The 19,034-nt window shown below is 41.3% G+C and overlaps 1 protein-coding gene across 4 annotated transcripts in view; it reads left to right on the top strand.

Moving 5' to 3' along the window:
* The window catches only part of aopep (aminopeptidase O (putative)), a 69,550-nt gene that overhangs the window by 4,482 nt on the left and 46,034 nt on the right, over positions 1–19,034 (top strand). For 3 of the 4 annotated variants that reach the window (XM_085786505.1, XM_085786503.1, XM_085786506.1), the window contains exons 5-8: positions 534–747; positions 1,166–1,290; positions 16,669–16,882; positions 18,163–18,269. In XM_085786505.1, coding sequence (XP_085642631.1) covers positions 534–747; positions 1,166–1,290; positions 16,669–16,882; positions 18,163–18,269 — 660 coding nt within the window. The remainder of the gene's footprint in view (positions 1–533; positions 748–1,165; positions 1,291–16,668; positions 16,883–18,162; positions 18,270–19,034) is intronic. The other variant, XM_085786504.1, reaches the window with a different exon arrangement.

Here is a 19,034-nt window from a genome sequence, read left to right as displayed (position 1 = left end):
TTAGTGAGGGCTGGCTTACTATGGGCAGGGCAGGGTTGGGCTGGGGTCTTCCTCTTCACTGGCCAGCAGGTTGGAAGGTCTGCCAGTGGTTTCCAGTAATCATCCTCCTCCCCTCATGGTTTTCCTCTAGCAGCAGCCCAGCCGTAGCCTGCTGCAGGCCCCAGGAATCTCCTGCTACAAGGAAGGCCTTTCTTTTCATTGAATGGCTGGAAGGAAACTTGGATGTTGCTGGAAATCTTTGGAACACTGTCTTATGCTGAGGATGGAGTTAGTGCTGGATATTGGATTTAAAAGGGAACGAGGTTGCATGTCAGCACCTAGATATTTTTGGGATCTCTGTGGTTTGCCTTTGTGACGTATATATACTCCATATTTCCACTGCTTTGATTTCCATGTATAGCACAGAGAGACGGGACACGTTCCATATTGGTGAAGCAACTCAAGAACTGTATATTCTCTGAGTAAGAAAATTCATTAAATCATCGCTATTAACCTTGGATTAAACTTTTCTTCCCCATTTTAATCTGCTACAGCAGAGACCAGACCGCCTGCTCAGACTCTGCATTCTCTCACGCTTCCCTTGAGCATGAGGGGCTCTCTGTAACTGATTATTCAGGCATGGTGGATGACGGCGTCTCTTGTTCCCATGGCGACTACCCTTGCCGATTTACTGAGCGGTCGGCTAGGTCCCAGCGGGTGATTCCACACCGTGTGTTTGGCCCCGTCAGCTTGCTGCAGAAGGCCCAGGTGGAGTTTTGACAAAGAGCCACTGAGACTTGAGCTAATTATATTTTATATAATTAGAAGAGACAGTTAGCATCAGTTAATGTTTGTGCCACTGTGCCAGAGGTTTTCAGCCACCACTTCTTGGCAGAATGATAAAAGTATAGGGCTTAAAACATTCCTCATACCCAAAATGGGATTTTCTAACTGGAATAACATTGATAAGTATCAAGTCAAAGGCTTTTACCTATTTATAGGGAGACTTCATAGTCCTAGACATCCTCTGACCTGGAGCACATAGAACCATCATAGTACAAGTACAAGCAGATATATATATTTTATATCCTGCCCACATCTCTTAACATACAGACATCTGATTCAGGTAAAATGAAATATTATAGATGCTTACTGTTTTGAGAAACTTGTTGCTTTCCTTTTGTAGATGGGAGTCCTCAAGCTATTGCCTCGATGTTTGGCTGCAGCCCACGCCGTTCTGGGGGTCCACCCATTTCCCCGTCTTGATGTTCTTGTTGTTCCAGCAGGATTCTCCAGTCTGGGAATGGCCAGGTAATGACACTGGAAAAGCAAAATACTAGAATTAACAGTTAATTATTAAAAAAAACTATTGGGTTCTTAAACCTGCAAATTTATTTTACCACTTGGGCGCAGTAGAAACAGTTTGTGAGGACAATACTGACATATGTTTCACTTTTTATAGTATAACTTCACAAATTCACAAATGTAGTTGATTCATACTAACTTCAGATAAATTGTGAGCTGTATTTATGTAGGAGATAGACTTACATTGAACGTATATTTGAATGCATTAGGAGGGAATCTTTTTAATGAACAGGAGGAATTATTACCTGACGTTTGTTTTAAGACAAACTTCAAAAACTGGGAACCTATCCTTTAAGATAGAACATTTTCCTTTTTACCTATTCAGATAATACAGAGCAACATTAGAAATAATTTTAATTCTATTTACAGTCATAATAGACCTGTTAAATTGTCCCATAAGCTCATTTTTGGTCTTCACCAGCTCCTGAGTGAAATATGACAGTATTTATGTTCACGAGATGATAAAGCTTGTTTGTGTACAGTGGATTCATAGAGCTTTGTTTGCTTTTTGTGTGTCTGATGAGAACCGTAAGACTGAACCAAAAACAGCGAAGTTATGGATCAAACCAAACCAAAATGAGTTGAGGAGCTTAGGATGCTGAAAGTCTCTGTACAGGGAACAGAGGTGGTGATGATATATGGGTTTGTCACTGTAATATAAGCAACATCTTTCACATCACACATAGTGAATCTGCACCATTAATATAAATAAATTATGCATCTGTGTCAAAGGATTAGTATACAGTGGACATGAAGACGCCTTTTTGGACAATAATTTAAAAGTTGTAACAAAAGAGAACATCAAAGTTGTGCCACAACAAAGCTAAAGCAGCACTTTGTTATTTCCTAACTTTCTCCTGCCGCCTCTGGTTTGGTTTTTCAACTTACACTTCCTTGGGTTGAATGATTAATGACATACTTCACATTTCAAAACCTTCTCACTCTGTCTCAATCTTCTTCGTGGAGATCTTCCACATCGGAATTCTTTTCTGAATTAAATAGCCCAACCATAACCTCCCTTTAAACTCTATTCAGTCGCCCATCATCCTTCCTTTTTCCCCACAACGTAACCACTTTCGACACTGGCCTGTGGGACTTATTTTCTGACCTGCCAGCATATCCGTAGGGCTTATGAAAGGATGTGATGCTGCCACCATTACGTTTTTTTTTATTTTTTAGCAAGAAAAGTGACATTAAAATACTCTAGCAGAACTAGACTGAAGCCAGACATAATGTTAACGCATAAAAGTTGGCAAAGGAACCTTAGGCCTAAACCTTTTTTTCCGTACGCTGTCCCTGTCTTCTTTCACTGTCCCTTCATTAACCCTCAACTTTACTCTAACCGTCTTCCCCTCATGCCATTTTCAAAGCTCACCATCCTGTCCTTCCTTCATCCCTTTTTCCATCCCAAACAACTCTCCTCCCTCATCCCTTTTCCAAAATTGTATTCCCACTTCATCTCTTAACCTGTTCACACTTTACATTTTCATATTTTTGCCATGAAGTTGGCCCACAGAGTTAAGTTTACACCATTTCAACTTCTCCATGTCCTCCTCCAAACATAACATGGTTCTTCCTTCTTCTTTAATTAAGACCCCAAAGCCCAAACCCCAAACCCTGACCCTCTTGATGAGAGAAGTGGCTAACCTCTTCTCAGGGCACAGCTATACTCACTCGGTGAGTAAATGAAAGGTCTGCTGTGTTGTAGTTTTTCAGAGGTCTCAGGTGGTCTGCAGGCTTTCTGCTCCACACTAGACCTGTGTGTATTTATGTACTTTATATGTCTGTTTGTCTGCAGTTTCAGTGGAGGTCTGGGGGCAGATGGGTGGGCCCAAAGCCACAGGATGACAGATTGACTATACTACACACTATAGATAATTCTCCTCCATGTATTTCTTTGTTCCCTGTTCACCCTAACGGCGTCCTGCTCCACTCTTTTTCCATATTTATCCCCCGTTCTCTGTCAGCTTTCTGTCCTGAAAAAATCTGTGGCTTCTTCCTCACCCTTCACTGTCTCTTATTTTTCTCTTTTCATCTCCTGACTTCCTGTTACTCTCTTTGCCCTCATAATATCCTTCAATCAGCCCCCTGTCTTTGCTGTCCTTCTGTGTCCTCTCCACTTCTCTGTGCGGCTGATCTCTCTTCAGTCTGGCCTCTATCATTCTGCGACGTGATAGTTTCTCTGGAAATCAAGTTTTGTATTTTTTTCTGCAATATAATACTTTGAGCTGGCATATGGTTTGCCTGTAGATATGTCTAAAATGAAGCCAGGAGCCATATGAATAATGTTAAAATTGGAAACTGAAGCTAAATAAAGCCCATCAATGTCTGGCTTTTTTTTCCAAACTGTGTTGATGAAGTAAACTGATTAGGGTGGCTAGTGAACGTTGTTCCAGTGTCTGCGGTCTGCAGCCACAGTCTCTCTTTTTCTCTGTCTGTCTTTCTCCTCTCCGCTGGCGGCCTCCCTGAAGAAAAGTCCACCAGACAGGATATGAGCTCATACCTGAATATGTATTCTGCCTAAATTTCTGACGATATATCCAAGAGTGGTCTCAATCAGAGATGTTTTGAAGCACAGAGGGCGACAAGATGGTGGCAGTCTGGGTCTAGTTTTCGACTTTGCATATTTATTTCAACTACTTCACCCAAAATACAGAGTGCTCTTTGATATACAAACAATCTTTTCCCTCATCTTGTGAAAATGTGTCTCCCTGCTGTATTTATTTTGAACAGAGATCAAGTGCTAACACAGAGGCTCCTCTGCTGTGGCCTGACGGATATTTTCTTTCCCTTATGAGGATAGCTCGCAGGCACTTACCCCTCTTGCCCTGGCTGCTTAGACTCCAGTTAGCTGCAGATGACAGAGAAGAGATTTAGGGCCTTCATTAAGCTTCAGACAGCACCTGCACTGACTCCCTATAAAACTCTGCATGGTTCTCAACCCAGTGTCAACTCACTGCATCCTCCCCTCAATTCAAGTGGTTTGGTCCTGCATGCCTCCTCATTAAACCATGGACATAGTAACATGGGAAAGCAGGGAGGTCAAACTAAATGGAAGTAGATTGAGATGGAGATGAGAGGGGAGACGGAAAATGGGTAAAGGAGGGGTTCGGGATAGGCCAGCGGACCCCCAGGATGTGGGAGAGGATGTGTGGATTATTCCCAGCAACAAAAGCCATTAGCCCCTGGAAAGACTTCAGAGACTGGTGCTATTTAATCTAGGGATTGGGAGGTATGTGGGCCCCAGTCGTTGGGACCGTGCCAAGTGCAGTTTTTTGTGCAATGCCCCAGTGGAAACAGCAGGATTGGAAGGGCTATAGGCCAGGGAGTGATTGCAAAGGCGCATGAAACTGTTGTAGTGTGATACAGAGAAGGGAGGGCAGGGGAATCACAGTGGCGTGAAGTTTTTATACTGAGATACAGAGAGGGAGGGCAGGAAACCGAAGATTAAGAAGTCAAGTAAGGGCAGGTCTGCATTCAAGGGCTGTGCCACGTACACTGAGCACCGACAAAGCTTTCTGACACACATACGCAAACACACAAACACAAAGGGTACTAAGCTTACGCAAATGTAGCTTCCAGGGCATGAAGCCAGTCGGCAGTTCATAGGATTTTGCATAACCAATTTTAGTTTATTTTATGTAACAATATGAGCATCAATCTCCTTTACAGTACTTCAGCATAATCCTTATGCTCTGCTTTGGCTTCAAGAACTTTTTTATTTTTTTTATCAGTCAGCAGATGCATATGCCTGTGACAGACATGTTGTATATGTCCGACAATATCTTCTTTTTTTACTTCCCTTTACATTGTCTGTGTTCCTAAGACAACCCAGGCTCAGGGAGTGGACTGTGGACGCGCCGCTGTGGTAACCTCTCCTTGTGCTCTTAGTAAAACCTTTAAGACATCAAGCTGATAATGGTATAATGGACAGGAAGAAAAATGCAACATGGTTAAACACTGATAGAGAAGTATGGATGAGGGATTGAAGATGTGTCAGGGATGAGAGGAAACAAAGAGTATCAGGGAGTTGGCGGCGTCACTGCACAGTGGGGGAACCCCTTCAAGTTACTTGTGTTTCCAGTCTGTATATAAAACCTCATTGTCCTGAGAGATTGAAGGACATGGGAATGTTGTAAACTGAAGCTCTAAATATAATGAAGCTGCTCCGAGCTGTCATGGTGCAGACCGCCCACTGTTTCCTGAGCATTAGAAATTAGTAATGTGTGTGTGTGTGCGCACGCTTTGTATCTTTGTTTATATCTGCCTTAGCTCATACTATTTTTTAAATTATTTTATTCAGATGTGTAATCTCCTCATCGCATCTCAATCACGTCATTTGGTTCCGAGTGGAGTGACAGGAAGGGCACGGCGTTTCCTCCAGCTTTCTCTGAAGCTACGAGTCTCAAAGCGGGCTAATCAGATGTCACTGTGTTTGCAGCTTGCCCAAATGAAGACATGTATGGCGGCCCGCGGACAGAGAGGTGGTTTCCCCACATTTTGTTGGGAAATGACACAAGTGTTGAAACTGGCCTTTTAGCTGCGTGTGGGTGATGTGGGTTTTGTTTTGCTTCACTATGGACGGGCAGATTCCTGTGCTTGTGTTTGTATGAATGCATGTATTGTTCAAACAATGGCGTAAGGATGTGTGTTTAGTCCAGTGGGGTGACGTCAGAGGAATGCTACATAGATCATTTGTCATTGCCTGTTATCTCCTTTTCTTTCTGCTGGTGAAAGATTTTCAAACATGTTTTGGACGTTTGGGTCATTTTTAAATTGCAGCTGTAATTGAGCCGGATCTATTTGCATTTCTTTGTTGTTGCTGTTGGGGGTTTGTTTTGTGACAGGAAGGGAGGGCCGCCCCACACCATTTGATGGCGGGCTCTGATAAACCCACATATATGCGAAAAAATATCTATCTCACAGCGCGTCTCATTGCACTTTTATTACAAACTTCCTTGATGGTGGCTGTTTTTTTCTCCCAGCCAGAATACTGTAACACAAAAACATTGCACAAATTGGCATCTTGAAAACAAGATTACAGCCTAAATAGTGACAAACACATGACTTTCCCTGATATTTGGTTGTATTCCTTTAATGCAACTCTCTCACACAGGATGGCTGCCTGAAGAAATGGGGAGAAAAAAGCCTCAAGTAGTTAAACTGCTAGTTCCACTCTCTGTACAGCCAAACTGGGCAGCCATATAACTGTCACAGGCATGAGGTAAAAATTATGACTGGTGTATACCTCTTGACCTCTCTAAGTGGCACTGGAGGATTTTCAGCCTGAGTTCAGTTGACTGCATTGTTTGTTTATGGGCTAGCAGGAAGTTACATTGGCCATTGGTCCCTGTTGGGAGGAAGTAGCGAGCTGCAGCGCTGGAGGGGGAGTTAGTACCCAGCAGGATAATCTCCCGCTGCCCGGGAGCTCTTTAGTATACCACCTGAGCTCTTTTTCATCTTTTATAGGACCAGACCAGAGGTTTTGAGTGTTTTAACCCATTAACTAGAAATCACATATTCTCCACATTACTGCCGACCATTTCCCAAAGCATACCGTAAGCTTTTAGATAGATTTCCGACCTTCTACACAGGCGCTTGATTTCATTAATTTCAGTGCGGTAAAAATTGTTGGAACATTACATTATTCCCACATGGTAATACCACTGCAAGAGTGAATATTTATTCCAGACTTCACACTTTAGTCTTCACATTATAGATGCTTTCTAATTGGTAGTCTTCTCAGCTTGTTTTCTCCCAATAACAAAGCACATGAATATCATGGTAAGTAACTCCCAGCTCTCAACGCACACTACTACAGTAACATAAATCTGTGATGAGATATTCACAATAATGAATTAGAGCTGCTAAATTTCTGCAAGTTGATTTTCATTGCATGCTTAAATGACTGGAAACTGATAGTTTCCTTGGAATGAAGGAGAATAAATCTATAAAAAAACTTGCATATAATTTAGAGAGGGGTTAGCAATAATGGGATGAATCATTCAAAACCAACAACATTTAAAAGATAAAGCTGATCATTAAGGAAAGATCATTAACTTTTGGGGAAGGGATTGCCGCTTGCTACCTTATCTTAAATGGTAAGTAAATGAAATACAACAGTAGACCACAAAATGCAAATTAAAAAGATTAGATGTAAATCTCAACCTGCCCCAGTTTCCAGCATCAGTCTCACTCTTTTGCCTCATTGGCCACGATTCTCCATCAGTTTTCACCCTTACTGAATTGCACCCTCTGCCTCCCTGTTGACCTGCACGTCCCTCCCCCTTTTCTCTGTTCCTCCTCACTCCATTTCTTTCCCAGTCCTCCCACTGCTTGTCCTCCCCTCTTCCTTCTGATGTCTCTGTGGATTTCTTGCCTTTCTGCTCTCCTCTCCAGTTTGATCCGTGAAGTAACCCTAGAAGTGTGCGACAGACTCTGCTCTTTCAGTAGGCAGTAAAGGGGCTGAGGGCGGGGAGGGATGGATGTGGGGGGTCTGATTCTTGGCACAGGAGACAGCTGTTAATCAAATAGTCAAGGATGAGGTGTTTCTTTCTTCCCACCTTGAGTGGATCTCTCTCTCTTCTGTGGCCACACAAAAGAGCCTGGCAGGTTGAAAAGACAGCTCTGCATGCCTTCACCTGGACAAAGGGAGAGGGAGTGTCCTGTGGACACTTTTAAAAGTGATTGCAAGTAGTTAAGATTTTTTAGGTGAACTTTATTTCTTTTTCCCTACAGTTTCCCTTGTTCCTCTGCTTGACTCCTGCTGGAGAGACACGGGACAGTTTCAAACCCCACGAGCATTGGCCACTACCGGCATCCATCTTCTCTTGCTTCCTTGACTCGTTTTCTTACTCAGACCTTTCTCTGTGGTCTTAATAAAGATAGCAGAGCCCAGTTTAGCAAGTGTTTTGTTATTGCAGGAACATTCCTGTCTAGTTATCTTGGGCCTCTCAACTTCCCCTCTGTATCTGCAGTATAGGTTTACCTGCCCTCCTACAGAACCCTTTCACAACTGTAAGAACCTTCTTTTAACTCTTCAACTGCTTGACAGGGGAGGGTCCCACAGGTTGTACAGGTTACAAATGTCTCTAAAGGAAACAATTCATGCATGGTAGTTTTAATTTCATGTTAACTACTGATTAATGGGGTATACTGTATTTGCACAAATTCCTAACCACAGTCGTATTTGCTATCTTTTCTGAGGTGCCATATTCAAGGTGTTTCAATTGCCATTGGTTGGTGAATGATGAGGGTGTGTTGCGTTGAACTGCCCTTAGATACTGTATGAACCTGCTGGCAATAATTAGCATATTGTTCTACATTTACCACTAACACAGATGCACTGTGTTATGATTCTGCATTAAGCTGTGGCATAACAGGGGTGTCACTCACTGCACACACTTTCTATTAACTAAAAGATGAGTCCATAGGACTCATTCTGTGACCAAATGGATGGGTTCATTGTGTGGTGTGTAGGGTATGCTGCTGCTCCCAGCATGCATCCTAGGGCGTGTGTGTGGTAGTGCAGCCTAGAGGCTAGGAGAGAAGGTAATTTCATTTCTCTGTGCACAGCCAGACGGCTTAATGTCCGTGGGACCTCCGTGCTGATCCGGCCAAAATGGGACATTTGAAACAAAGTGCTGTGAAATGCTTGGTAGTAATGCCTCTGATGTCTGGGTTTGCTTTTAGCCTTGGGAAGGGAGCTGGTCTACCTGTTGTTTTCACAATAGAAATGCTACTTTCTCTTGTGCCACCATGAAGTTTTAATTTGTCTTTGAGTGAAATATCTCAACCACTCCTTGATGGATTGCCATGAAATTTGTAAACACTTTCATGCCCCCCTCAGCAGAAATTCAACTATATCCTATCTTCTGTGTGTATCCTCTATTATCTAGGTCTTCTTAAAGGGTAAGGCAGATAATAATCTATATGATCTCCATGTTGTCAACAAATCCCATTAAAAGACCAAACCCAAAAACACATTAAGTGAAACCAAATCTTCAACTGGAAAGAGAAAACTGAAAAGTGTTGCTGTTTGTCTGTGTTGAGGAATTTATTTTTGTCTATCATAAAAATGAAAAGTATAAATCTTGACCCATTTTTAAAGATTAATTTCTTCAGTAGTGACCAGTAGGCTCAGCGCAAAAAAACAAAAGACTGTGAAAATACAGGAGATGGACAAACATTTTTGGTCTTTTTCTTTGGACAATAACAAAAAGTACAGTACTTCACTCATAGACAAATTATTTATCTATAGCCCTAATCACTAGTTAACACTTGTTGATTGGTGCTGTTCAAGTGATAATTGCTATCTACTGTACATTTTTCTAGTGCTTATCTGTTGTGGTATTATGTAATTGGGTTGTTGAAAAAGTATTTACATCACACACCTTTAACCCACATTCTGTCATTCAGCTGCAGGGTTTCTGTCTGACAGGCTGGGAGCCCAGTCAGGTAGCAGCCTGAAATGTCTGCAGTGGAGACAGCTCTGCTCACTGGCTAATTTCACTTCGATCTCTCCATCATCCATCTTTCCATTCTGTCAAACACTTCTTATATAGCCCCGCAGTACAGAGCGGTCTCACTTTCCATCTCCTCATTGTCTAATTCTCTCATGTTACATAAGAGAGAGAAAAAATTAGTCTATTTATTATCCTGCAGGCAAGAAAATGTCTCAAATTATAATCCTGTGAAATAGATTCTGTCCTGTCGTTTTCACTCAGGCAGTAGTGGAAGTAAAATGAAGGTCTGAGTGCTATGCGATGATTGATGGGGTTTGCATGTAAATAGCTACAATAATACAGGAATGTCGATTATCTCAGACACATGTCATGTGGGCACCTCCCTTAAGCTGATTGACAGGAGCCTGTTGTAGCCAGATGAACTGAATTAGCCCTCTTTAGATCCTTGTTCACGCCCTTTCTAATGGTCCCATTAAATTGCATTGTATTAAGACAGTGTATAGTACTGTGAAGTTTTGATATTGGACTGTAATGCCCTGCCTCTTTGGTTCGGTACACGTGTACATTGAGATATTTCCTTCCCTTGCTTTTTCAAGTTAGTCTCCAATGTATCCAACATTCAACCACAGAACCACAGTTTACCATTATAGACAAACAAGTGTCCATACTGTTTTAAATCTGTACTACAGCATCACTGCCCCAGCATCCTGCACACACACAAACACACACACACACTCTCTCAAGAACATTCCTCTGGCATGACATCAGTTTTTGGACTAAACAAGGAACAAACTCCGCTGTGGATTGTTTTACTGTTGAGGGAGGATGGATCAGACATCTGCTATCACTTCCCAGCTGATACAGATTCAAAGTGGATTTGCTGGAAATATGTAGACATAGATGTGTATAGTGTGTGTGTGTGTGTTTGAATTTGCATGTCTGTGCCTGTGACTTTCTGCTTGTTTATGTGGGTGTTATGTTATGCCTGCACATTATACAGGCACCGGATCTTCATGTATATCTCTGTGTATGCGGACAAGCATTTTTGACCTCATCAGGTTGTGACCCATAAGAATCCCATCAATGTGATACAAACCTGAGCTGCTTGAGCTGCCAGGTATCTGTGCATGCATGAATAGGTCTTTAAGTGTAAGCACTTGACAGCAACTAGGAACTGCAGTCTAACCTTGAAAGCTGGTACTTATTTCTCATGCCGGCACTACAAAGCCTTATTTTATCCAGGCCAGAGCAGCAGAGTCGCCTCCTTGTTCCTGATGACCTCTGATATCTTTTCTGCTATTTATTTCCAGGCTCTGATGTGATGCAGTATATGTGGGTGGGGCGGCTCTCTGGGGGCCCCAGCCTGGCCCCTGTTCATGTGATCAGGCCCTACATGGAGTGGCATTTGGCCTGGCCCTGTGGGGCCCTGTCTGGGAGCAGAGAGCTGATCTGCAGCCAGCCTGGAATGCCAGACATTTGAAGTCAGACTTGTTAAAAAAGAACGAAGGCTGGTAGGAGTTTGGTCAAATAGGCCCCTGTGTCCAAAATAGCCCACAGACTCTGTCTGAGAGGGAGGGAAAGGAGACAAAGCTTCTTCCCGTAAACTGACATTAGGAAAGGCCAGCCCTCCAGCCTTTGAATAGAAAAGACAAAATTGTGCTTTCTGTGCTCATTGTCTTTCTGCGGCTTGTGTCCTTCTCCTTACCTGTATGTCATTGTTTTTCAAAGCTGTTTGTTTACTTGTTTATGTATGGGAATGCAGTTATGTGAAGTGTGTGAGTTTTCACCAGTGATGCTGTAACGGTGTCTCAGTGTCACTATGGTTCAGCAGTTCAACAGTTATCACACCAGGGAGTTGACATTGCACTTGGGAAAAGAGCAAAACTCATCACACAGAGTGACAGATGAGAAGATGATCTCTCTCTCTGTCTCTCTCTTTCTCTCTCTCTCTCTCTCTCTCCATAAATATTTATCACATAATCTTTTCATTTACTGCCTTAATTCCCCTTTCTCTCTGTTCACATATTTCTCTCAGTCTTTCTCTTTATGTTGCTGAATTTTATTTCCTTCTTTACTTTGTTTCGTGTTCTCACTCTATTTTGCGCACGCAGTACAGTACACACTCAGCTCTCATCATCCTTTTCCTCATCCTTCTGTCTCATGGGGCTTTTTTACTGGTGTCCCAGCTATGAGCTGAGCTGGGCAGGGGATGTCAATTACAGGACTATGATAGGGCTCCTACTGCATTATGCATGAAAGTGTCCCACTGGGGAAAAAATGGCCTACAGCCAGGAACGATGGATGGAGGGATGGAGGGATTAATAATGGATGGAGAGATGGAGGAACGAAACACTACTGCAATCTGTGTCTCACCAAATTGAAGACTTGCCCTGGCTCACACCTCTGAAACTCAGGGCCAAGTCACCCTGGGTGACTCAGAGCCGTGAGGTTGTCATGTGAGAAAGCACAGGAGGACTTTAATCAGTATTTCATTTTCTCTGTTTAGACCTAGTGGGGTGCCACCATCAGAAAGGTCATGTAAGGTCTTTTGTCTGTTATTCTGTATGCAGATAGCCTCTCATCATGATGAGTTGTGTGTACTTGCTTTAGATGTGAAGTAATAGCACTTTATAATATATAAACCTTTAAATATAAAAATGTAGCATAATATTTGCAAGTATGTGTGTGTGCGCTGGAGTTTGTGCATCGTTTTCTCCAAGCCTTAAGACATACCACATAAATACAGTCAAGAACAAGAAATATAATTAAGAGTGGAAACAAAAAATGTATGTTTGCCATCCAATTAAATCTCAAAAAATTGTAATTCAATTTCTTTAATGACTAAGTGGAGAGGAGTAGAAAGCAGAGTTAATCTTCATTACACCCAGAAGGCAATTTGTTACTCAGCCACTGTAGCAGTCAACTAAAAAACAAACAGAAATTAAACAGAGATTACAAACTTCAAAAACAAACAGGAGACAGGGCTCAACAAATATGAATTAATTTCTTTGCTCTAAAGGTATCAAAGTTTAAATCTTACATTCTGTCATTAAACAGCAAAATCAGTAGTAAGGCTTAAAGGTCGGAAATACAAGGAAAACAGGAACTACAGTACTAAAGGTGGATGTCATTCTTGGACTCGCAGTACAGCGTACACCTACAAACAGTGCTGCACATTGAGAGTTTATTGTATTTTGGTGAGAGTTTTGCAGTATCATCCCTTAAGGCTCTGCAATTGATGATAATTGTTTGTGTAATCAGCAACTCCAAAATCTTGTTTATGAGTCACATTTGCTAATTTGTAAAATTCTGAAAACGGTATTTTCCTAGTCTAAAACTTTTCCTTAAAACGACACTGAAATTGTAGATTGTTAATCAGACACAAACACTCATGCCCTTAACTCTAAGATCTGTGGTGGTGTTAAAAGGTGTATACTTATGTGCAGGTACTACATATGCATGAGTTTGTGTGAAAGTCTTCTCATGCCTGTTTCCCCTGACAGGTCCCTGATGTCAACTAATGTCAGTCAGTGTATCAGTGAACGTGAAAAAATGCTGTTGTTATTCATCCCCACGATGGTGGGATGACACTATTTGTCACTGTAGTGATGGATTCCGCCTCCCTCAGAGGAGCATGTGCAAGTGCCGTCTCTGAAAGGCTGTCTTTGTGTTTCACACTCACTCACTCATACACACAGACACACACAAACGCACTGCTGGAACTGACAACAAAGGCGTGCTTATCCAATTGTGAGGGAATAAGATTAGGCTACAAAGAAACTCATATGGCTAATGTTAGCATCTCCTGCTCCAGTGAGAGCCTTTGTTTGTATAATCAGGAAAAACATGGGATTAGATTTGAGATGCTGTCTCAGAAATGATGCCCATAAGACCCTATTGTATGACGTTGACATGTACCTAAATAACAGAAGGCGATGGCCTGCCTTCAATCTGATAAAACAGTCCTCAGGGAAATAAAGAGTAGTTGTGTTGTTCAGCTATCCGATTTTATTTTCCTCCAAAAAGGACTGTCTGGCAGACCCTGGCCTAACCTTTGTCTTTACTCAGTGTTTTCCTTTATAATTGACTTAGCTTGTCACCATAATTAGGTTATGGCAAGGACAGAGAATAACTCCTCTGTCATCTGGTGTTTTAAGATGCTAATCTTTCCTCGATGAGAGCAGCTCATTTTACAGCTTACTATAATTCATCAAGGGCACCAATACGTTGGCTTATTGTGGCTGTGGGAGTAAACTGTCAATCCAACAGGTGAAGTAATTACAGCTGCTGTAGGACCACTCTATGAATTTTTAGATGGAGACACTATTGTGTACTGTAGTATATCACAATGTGATGTTTAGATTATGTTAATATGTATTTGGCAATGCTTAAAAAAAGGTCTGATTAAAGAAATAGAGATAACCCTAACTCATTTGTCACTGTTATAGGGTGGATGTGGTCATGTGAATAATACTTTCCAGTAGGGACCCTACTGTACGAATTGCCATGAGCTCTTCCACCAATGTCAGGTCAATGGTGGTTGAGACACTTCAGATCTAGAGTGTGAAAGGAGCTCTAGACAGTCTGGTTTTTTCATATGAGTCAGGCGAAAGAGAGAGAGAGAGAGAACGTTCATTTGCACCTCTATGAGCTCCTCTCCCATTCTTCTGGTGAAGAAAGCCAAGCTCTTACACAAAGTCGTCCCTAAGCCCCTCAGGGCACCAAGAGCCTGTTACATAAGAAAGCAGTAAAGAATGCTCCAGAAAAGTCTTCAGCCACGACCTTGGCTTTGACAGATAAAGCACTCTGACTTTCCTGTTTTAGTGGCACTGTCTCATGGTTGAAAGTCTGTGCTGTATTCCTGTGTAAAGCCAAGAGTCTGCCTGGATTTCAAACATTATGTGCAGTTGTATATATAATGATAACACAAATACATTTTATTTGTAGGGTTGCCTTTCATGTCACTCAAGGTCACCTGTTATATACTATAATATATACAGTATATTAGTATATCTTTATCCATAATGTCCACCACTTTGCTCCGAATATAAGTATTTCAACAACTGTTTGTCATATGACATTTGACATAAGCATTCATGGCTCCCAGATCATGCATCCCACAAGCTCTGGTGATTCCCTTACTTAGTGCTGTTGTCGGTATATTAAACTTTGTGGTTGTAAGTGAAATATCTCAACTACCACATGGACTGCCATGACATTTGACACAATGGTGGCCCCATAGATTTTCGTCCAACACAATCACCAGATCAAATTTTTAGTTTGATCAAAATTAAGCACCTACAAAACTAATGATATTCCCATCATCCTCAGCTATGCTCTGTGTATTGTGCTGTCTATCAAATGTGAAAACTTGTTAAATGAGAAACTGGAATGAATATGGTAAAACGTTATAGCAGCTTAACTTCAGAAATATTAGGGTGGATGGCATTAGCATTGAGTGCACGGCAAATTATAGCCTTACAGAGCCACTAGCATTGCTGTAGGCTCCTATTGGTCGTATTGTAGTATCTGAATGTGGAGTGGCGCTGTGCCAACCCTATTTCAGCAGCTTCTCTGCTGGCAAAAGGAAAAATAAAAAACATTCCAAACCCTCGTCAAACCTCAAATGTACTACCTTAATTGAGAATAAAGGAAAAGAGCCAATGTCCTAATTTAGCATTTCTTTAAATCAGATATCAAAAAATAGACATTAAACAGTATTTACTAGCTCACATTTGCAAACTATTTGCCCTCCAATTTTGGTTGGCTCAGAGCTTTGATATGATCTTGTTGGTGAAAAAAACCCTGATGAAGCTTTTGAACGGTTTCATCCCTCTGCACAATCAGAACCAGCCTCCTATCTTTTCTACTAACTAACTGAAAACAGGCTCTTTCTATATTTCCGTATCTAAATGTTGTGCACATATTAGTTGTCAAAGAGTGCATAGAGGCAAACACCAGATGCTATATTTACATACACTTTTGATGCACATGGATTTATCATTACCATAACCGTACATTAAATTTCCTTATGAGAACAAACTTAATACCCAATAAATCAGTCCTGGAGATATAATGATTACAGACACAACATTTTCCACATACGTATATAGTCATACTGTATGTCAGACTTTCTTTCCATCCCCATAAAGATCTTGAAAGGATAAGGATATGGCAATAATTATCTTTTCTTGTAAAGAGGAAAAGTCATGACAACTTCTAAACACTCTTTAAACCTGAGATTTGCAGCATTGCCTTGAAGTAATGTTCAAGTTGTAAAGGTAGGAGTGGGAGCTATAAAACCACCCTGCCTTGACAAGTAATACGAATTGAAGCAATTGTACAAAAATCCTCAAATATGCAAATTTAATTTGATTTATTTTCTCAATTGTTGTTTGACATTTATAGTCCAGGGCACCTAACGTTTTTCTTGATGTTGAGCAGGCCACTTTGGCAAAAGTACTCTTGATGAGTAAGCTGCTCTTTGCTAAACATAATGTAGGAGATAGAGAAAGGGATGAGCAGTAAATGACTCCCATACTCATTAGCACATGTTGGTTGGTCTTACTTGGCGTGTTCAGGCAAAATTTCCTCTAATCATAGGTGTGGAACATTCACTCACTAACTTTTTGATCTTTTGGAGGGTGGTACAGTATGTCCTCATCACTCACTCATTTAATCAATGCTTTTCTTTTTCACTAAAATACCTCTCATTGTCTCCTCTGTACATACTTGTCTTCTTCTCATCTTTTTCCTTTTTATCCCTCACTCCCCCCTTGTGTCTCATTACTTTCCTCCCTTTTTAAATTTGTGTTTGGTTTTGTTCCTCGTATTCACATCTATCATTTGTCTTCCCCAGCCCACACATAATTTTCCTGTCCCAGAGTGTGTTGTGTGCTGGGAGTCCTGATGCTGGAGAGAATGGCCTGTCTCTGTGTGGGTCCAGGATATGTCATGAGATTGCTCACTCCTGGTTCGGCCTGGTTATTGGGGCCAGAGACTGGACTGAAGAATGGATCAGTGAAGGGTTTGCCACCTTCCTGGAGGACATCATCTGGGCCCAAGCACAACAAGTACAGTACATTGATGCACAGTGATTGTTGAACTACATCTGTTTTATGAAAGGAAATTAATGGTGATCTTTTGTAGGCTGTCGCCTGAGGGAGATGAAAACTTTCAGATGGCAGTATGAGCTATGAAATGCACCAGTTTAGTCAACTTGTGAAGCCCAGTTTGCTCTGGCCATCTGAAGAAGTTACAGCTGAGGAAACTTTCTCTAATTGGAAATACAAACAAGTCAATGAAAAACAGACATTATTGAAATAATATTTGTTGATGTATTCTTTCTTTCTTGTTATTATCTACAAACACTACCAAATACTAAAAAAAAAAACCAGCAACTTCGAACCATTACAATAATACAACAACTCAGGGAAACACAGTGTGACATTCCAGCCTTCAATTTCCACCACTCTTGTGCCAGGATTTCCAAATGTTACTGTTGTGGTTGGAATGCTTGTCAAAAAGAGTTGGCAATTACACTGCTGTAGTAAAACCATACATCAAACACACAAGGAAACGGTTTATAAAAACACCAATCCAAGTCCTGATGCAGAAAAGGACAAACAAGGAACAAAAACCATGTCTCAAAGGTCAGGGGAGCTGGCCAAACAAAATGAAAGGGTAAGGAAGTTCCTGGGCCAACCACAAAACAAACCATCTAACCCAAACCTCCAAAGCTACTAAAATATGAGAGGGTGAAGCTGAAGCATATGCAAGACTTGTGAAAAAGTACCACTGCCACTTACTCTTCAATAAAGTCATTTTTGTTTTACTTTTTAAAACAGTAGATCACAGTGTAGGTAAATAATAATCATTTTTAAAAAGTTCTTTGCCATTTTGGCTGTTGTGTACTTTGCACTCTTACTTCTGATGTCTGAGCCAAGAGACAAATGGCAACCTGGTAATTAAGGATACCTGAAAAAAAACAAGGTAAACATCAGAACAAAGAAGAGGGTGTAGCATTGGTATGCATCCTTTGCTTGCAACGTTAACTTCGGCTCTGATCCAAAGGGTTGATGTACACACAGATCGTATCTTTCTGCATGCTTTCGCACACCATCTAGAGTTATGCAGATGTTTTTCTAACGTCTGCATTAAGTCATGTCACCTCTATGATATGAGCCTGGCTCTTAAGGAGCAGATATAGACAGGTTGTCAAAACAATCAAGGCGTATTATCATCGATAATTAATTTACTTATGTTTTTTTGCTGATAAAATTCACCATGTTTATTTTTTACCTTCCGTGATTCCTTTTACATCAAAACACCTATTCTGTATTTCTTCCTGCAGCTCTCTTCACAAGAGACCGCGGAGCAGTCAGACCTGAAGGCGCTGCTCAGGTGGAGACGACTCTCTGACGAGTTACAGAATTCAGAGGAGCAACTTCAGATCCTCAGGTGTGTCTCTCTCATCGGTCCAGTCTGTCTGCTTCAACTGTCTTATGACTGGTGTGGGGGAAAGAGCTCTTTCGGCTGAGCATGGTCACAGGACTTAATAATTCTTTCTTTTTTTCATGGAAAATTTTTCATAATGTTAAATATACATTAGAGCCCAGTGTTACTCAAAGGGACTGTCTGAGACTTTACTCAGAACATACACAGTCTCTTATTATACATTTATTGGTTCAAGGCAGTCTGTGTTCTAGTGAGCAAGGACACACCTTGCTGTACAAATTGCTGGTACATCAAGTTGGGTGATTAATAGCTTTTTGAAAAACACATTTTAATACCTGTGCAGCAAACACAATTTACACTACAAAAAGTTAAGTCATGGACATGGTAGCATACAGTAATGCAAGCCATTCTGAGTGAAGAGAGAAAATGTGTGAATGAGCTGCATTTGTCTTGAATTACTTTTCCACAACAGACACAGTCTACCCTTTTCAGGTTATAGTACTGTGTGTCCAGTCTTTTGTTAGTGTCTGCACGTGCAGACACACACGTGAGCATGAGGTAGCTACATGCATTCCAGGGGTACAGGTGTGGCAGGTGTGGCAACAAAGTATATCCAGGTGTACTGTACTGTCTTGTCTTAGAAAAGCTCTGCAAAAGAGTGCACACAAACAAACACAACTTTTCATCCGATCCTGACAATATGGGACCCACACCCTGTTTGTTTTATCCAGGGTTGAAGCACAGTGTCATCAGCAGATTATAGGTGTA

This window comes from Trachurus japonicus, chromosome 9, assembly GCF_045865225.1.
Source record: "Trachurus japonicus isolate A0001 chromosome 9, Traja_1.0".
Taxonomy (NCBI): domain Eukaryota; kingdom Metazoa; phylum Chordata; class Actinopteri; order Carangiformes; family Carangidae; genus Trachurus; species Trachurus japonicus.
Note: the sequence above shows the minus strand (reverse complement) of the source record. Positions and strands in the feature narration are given on the sequence as shown.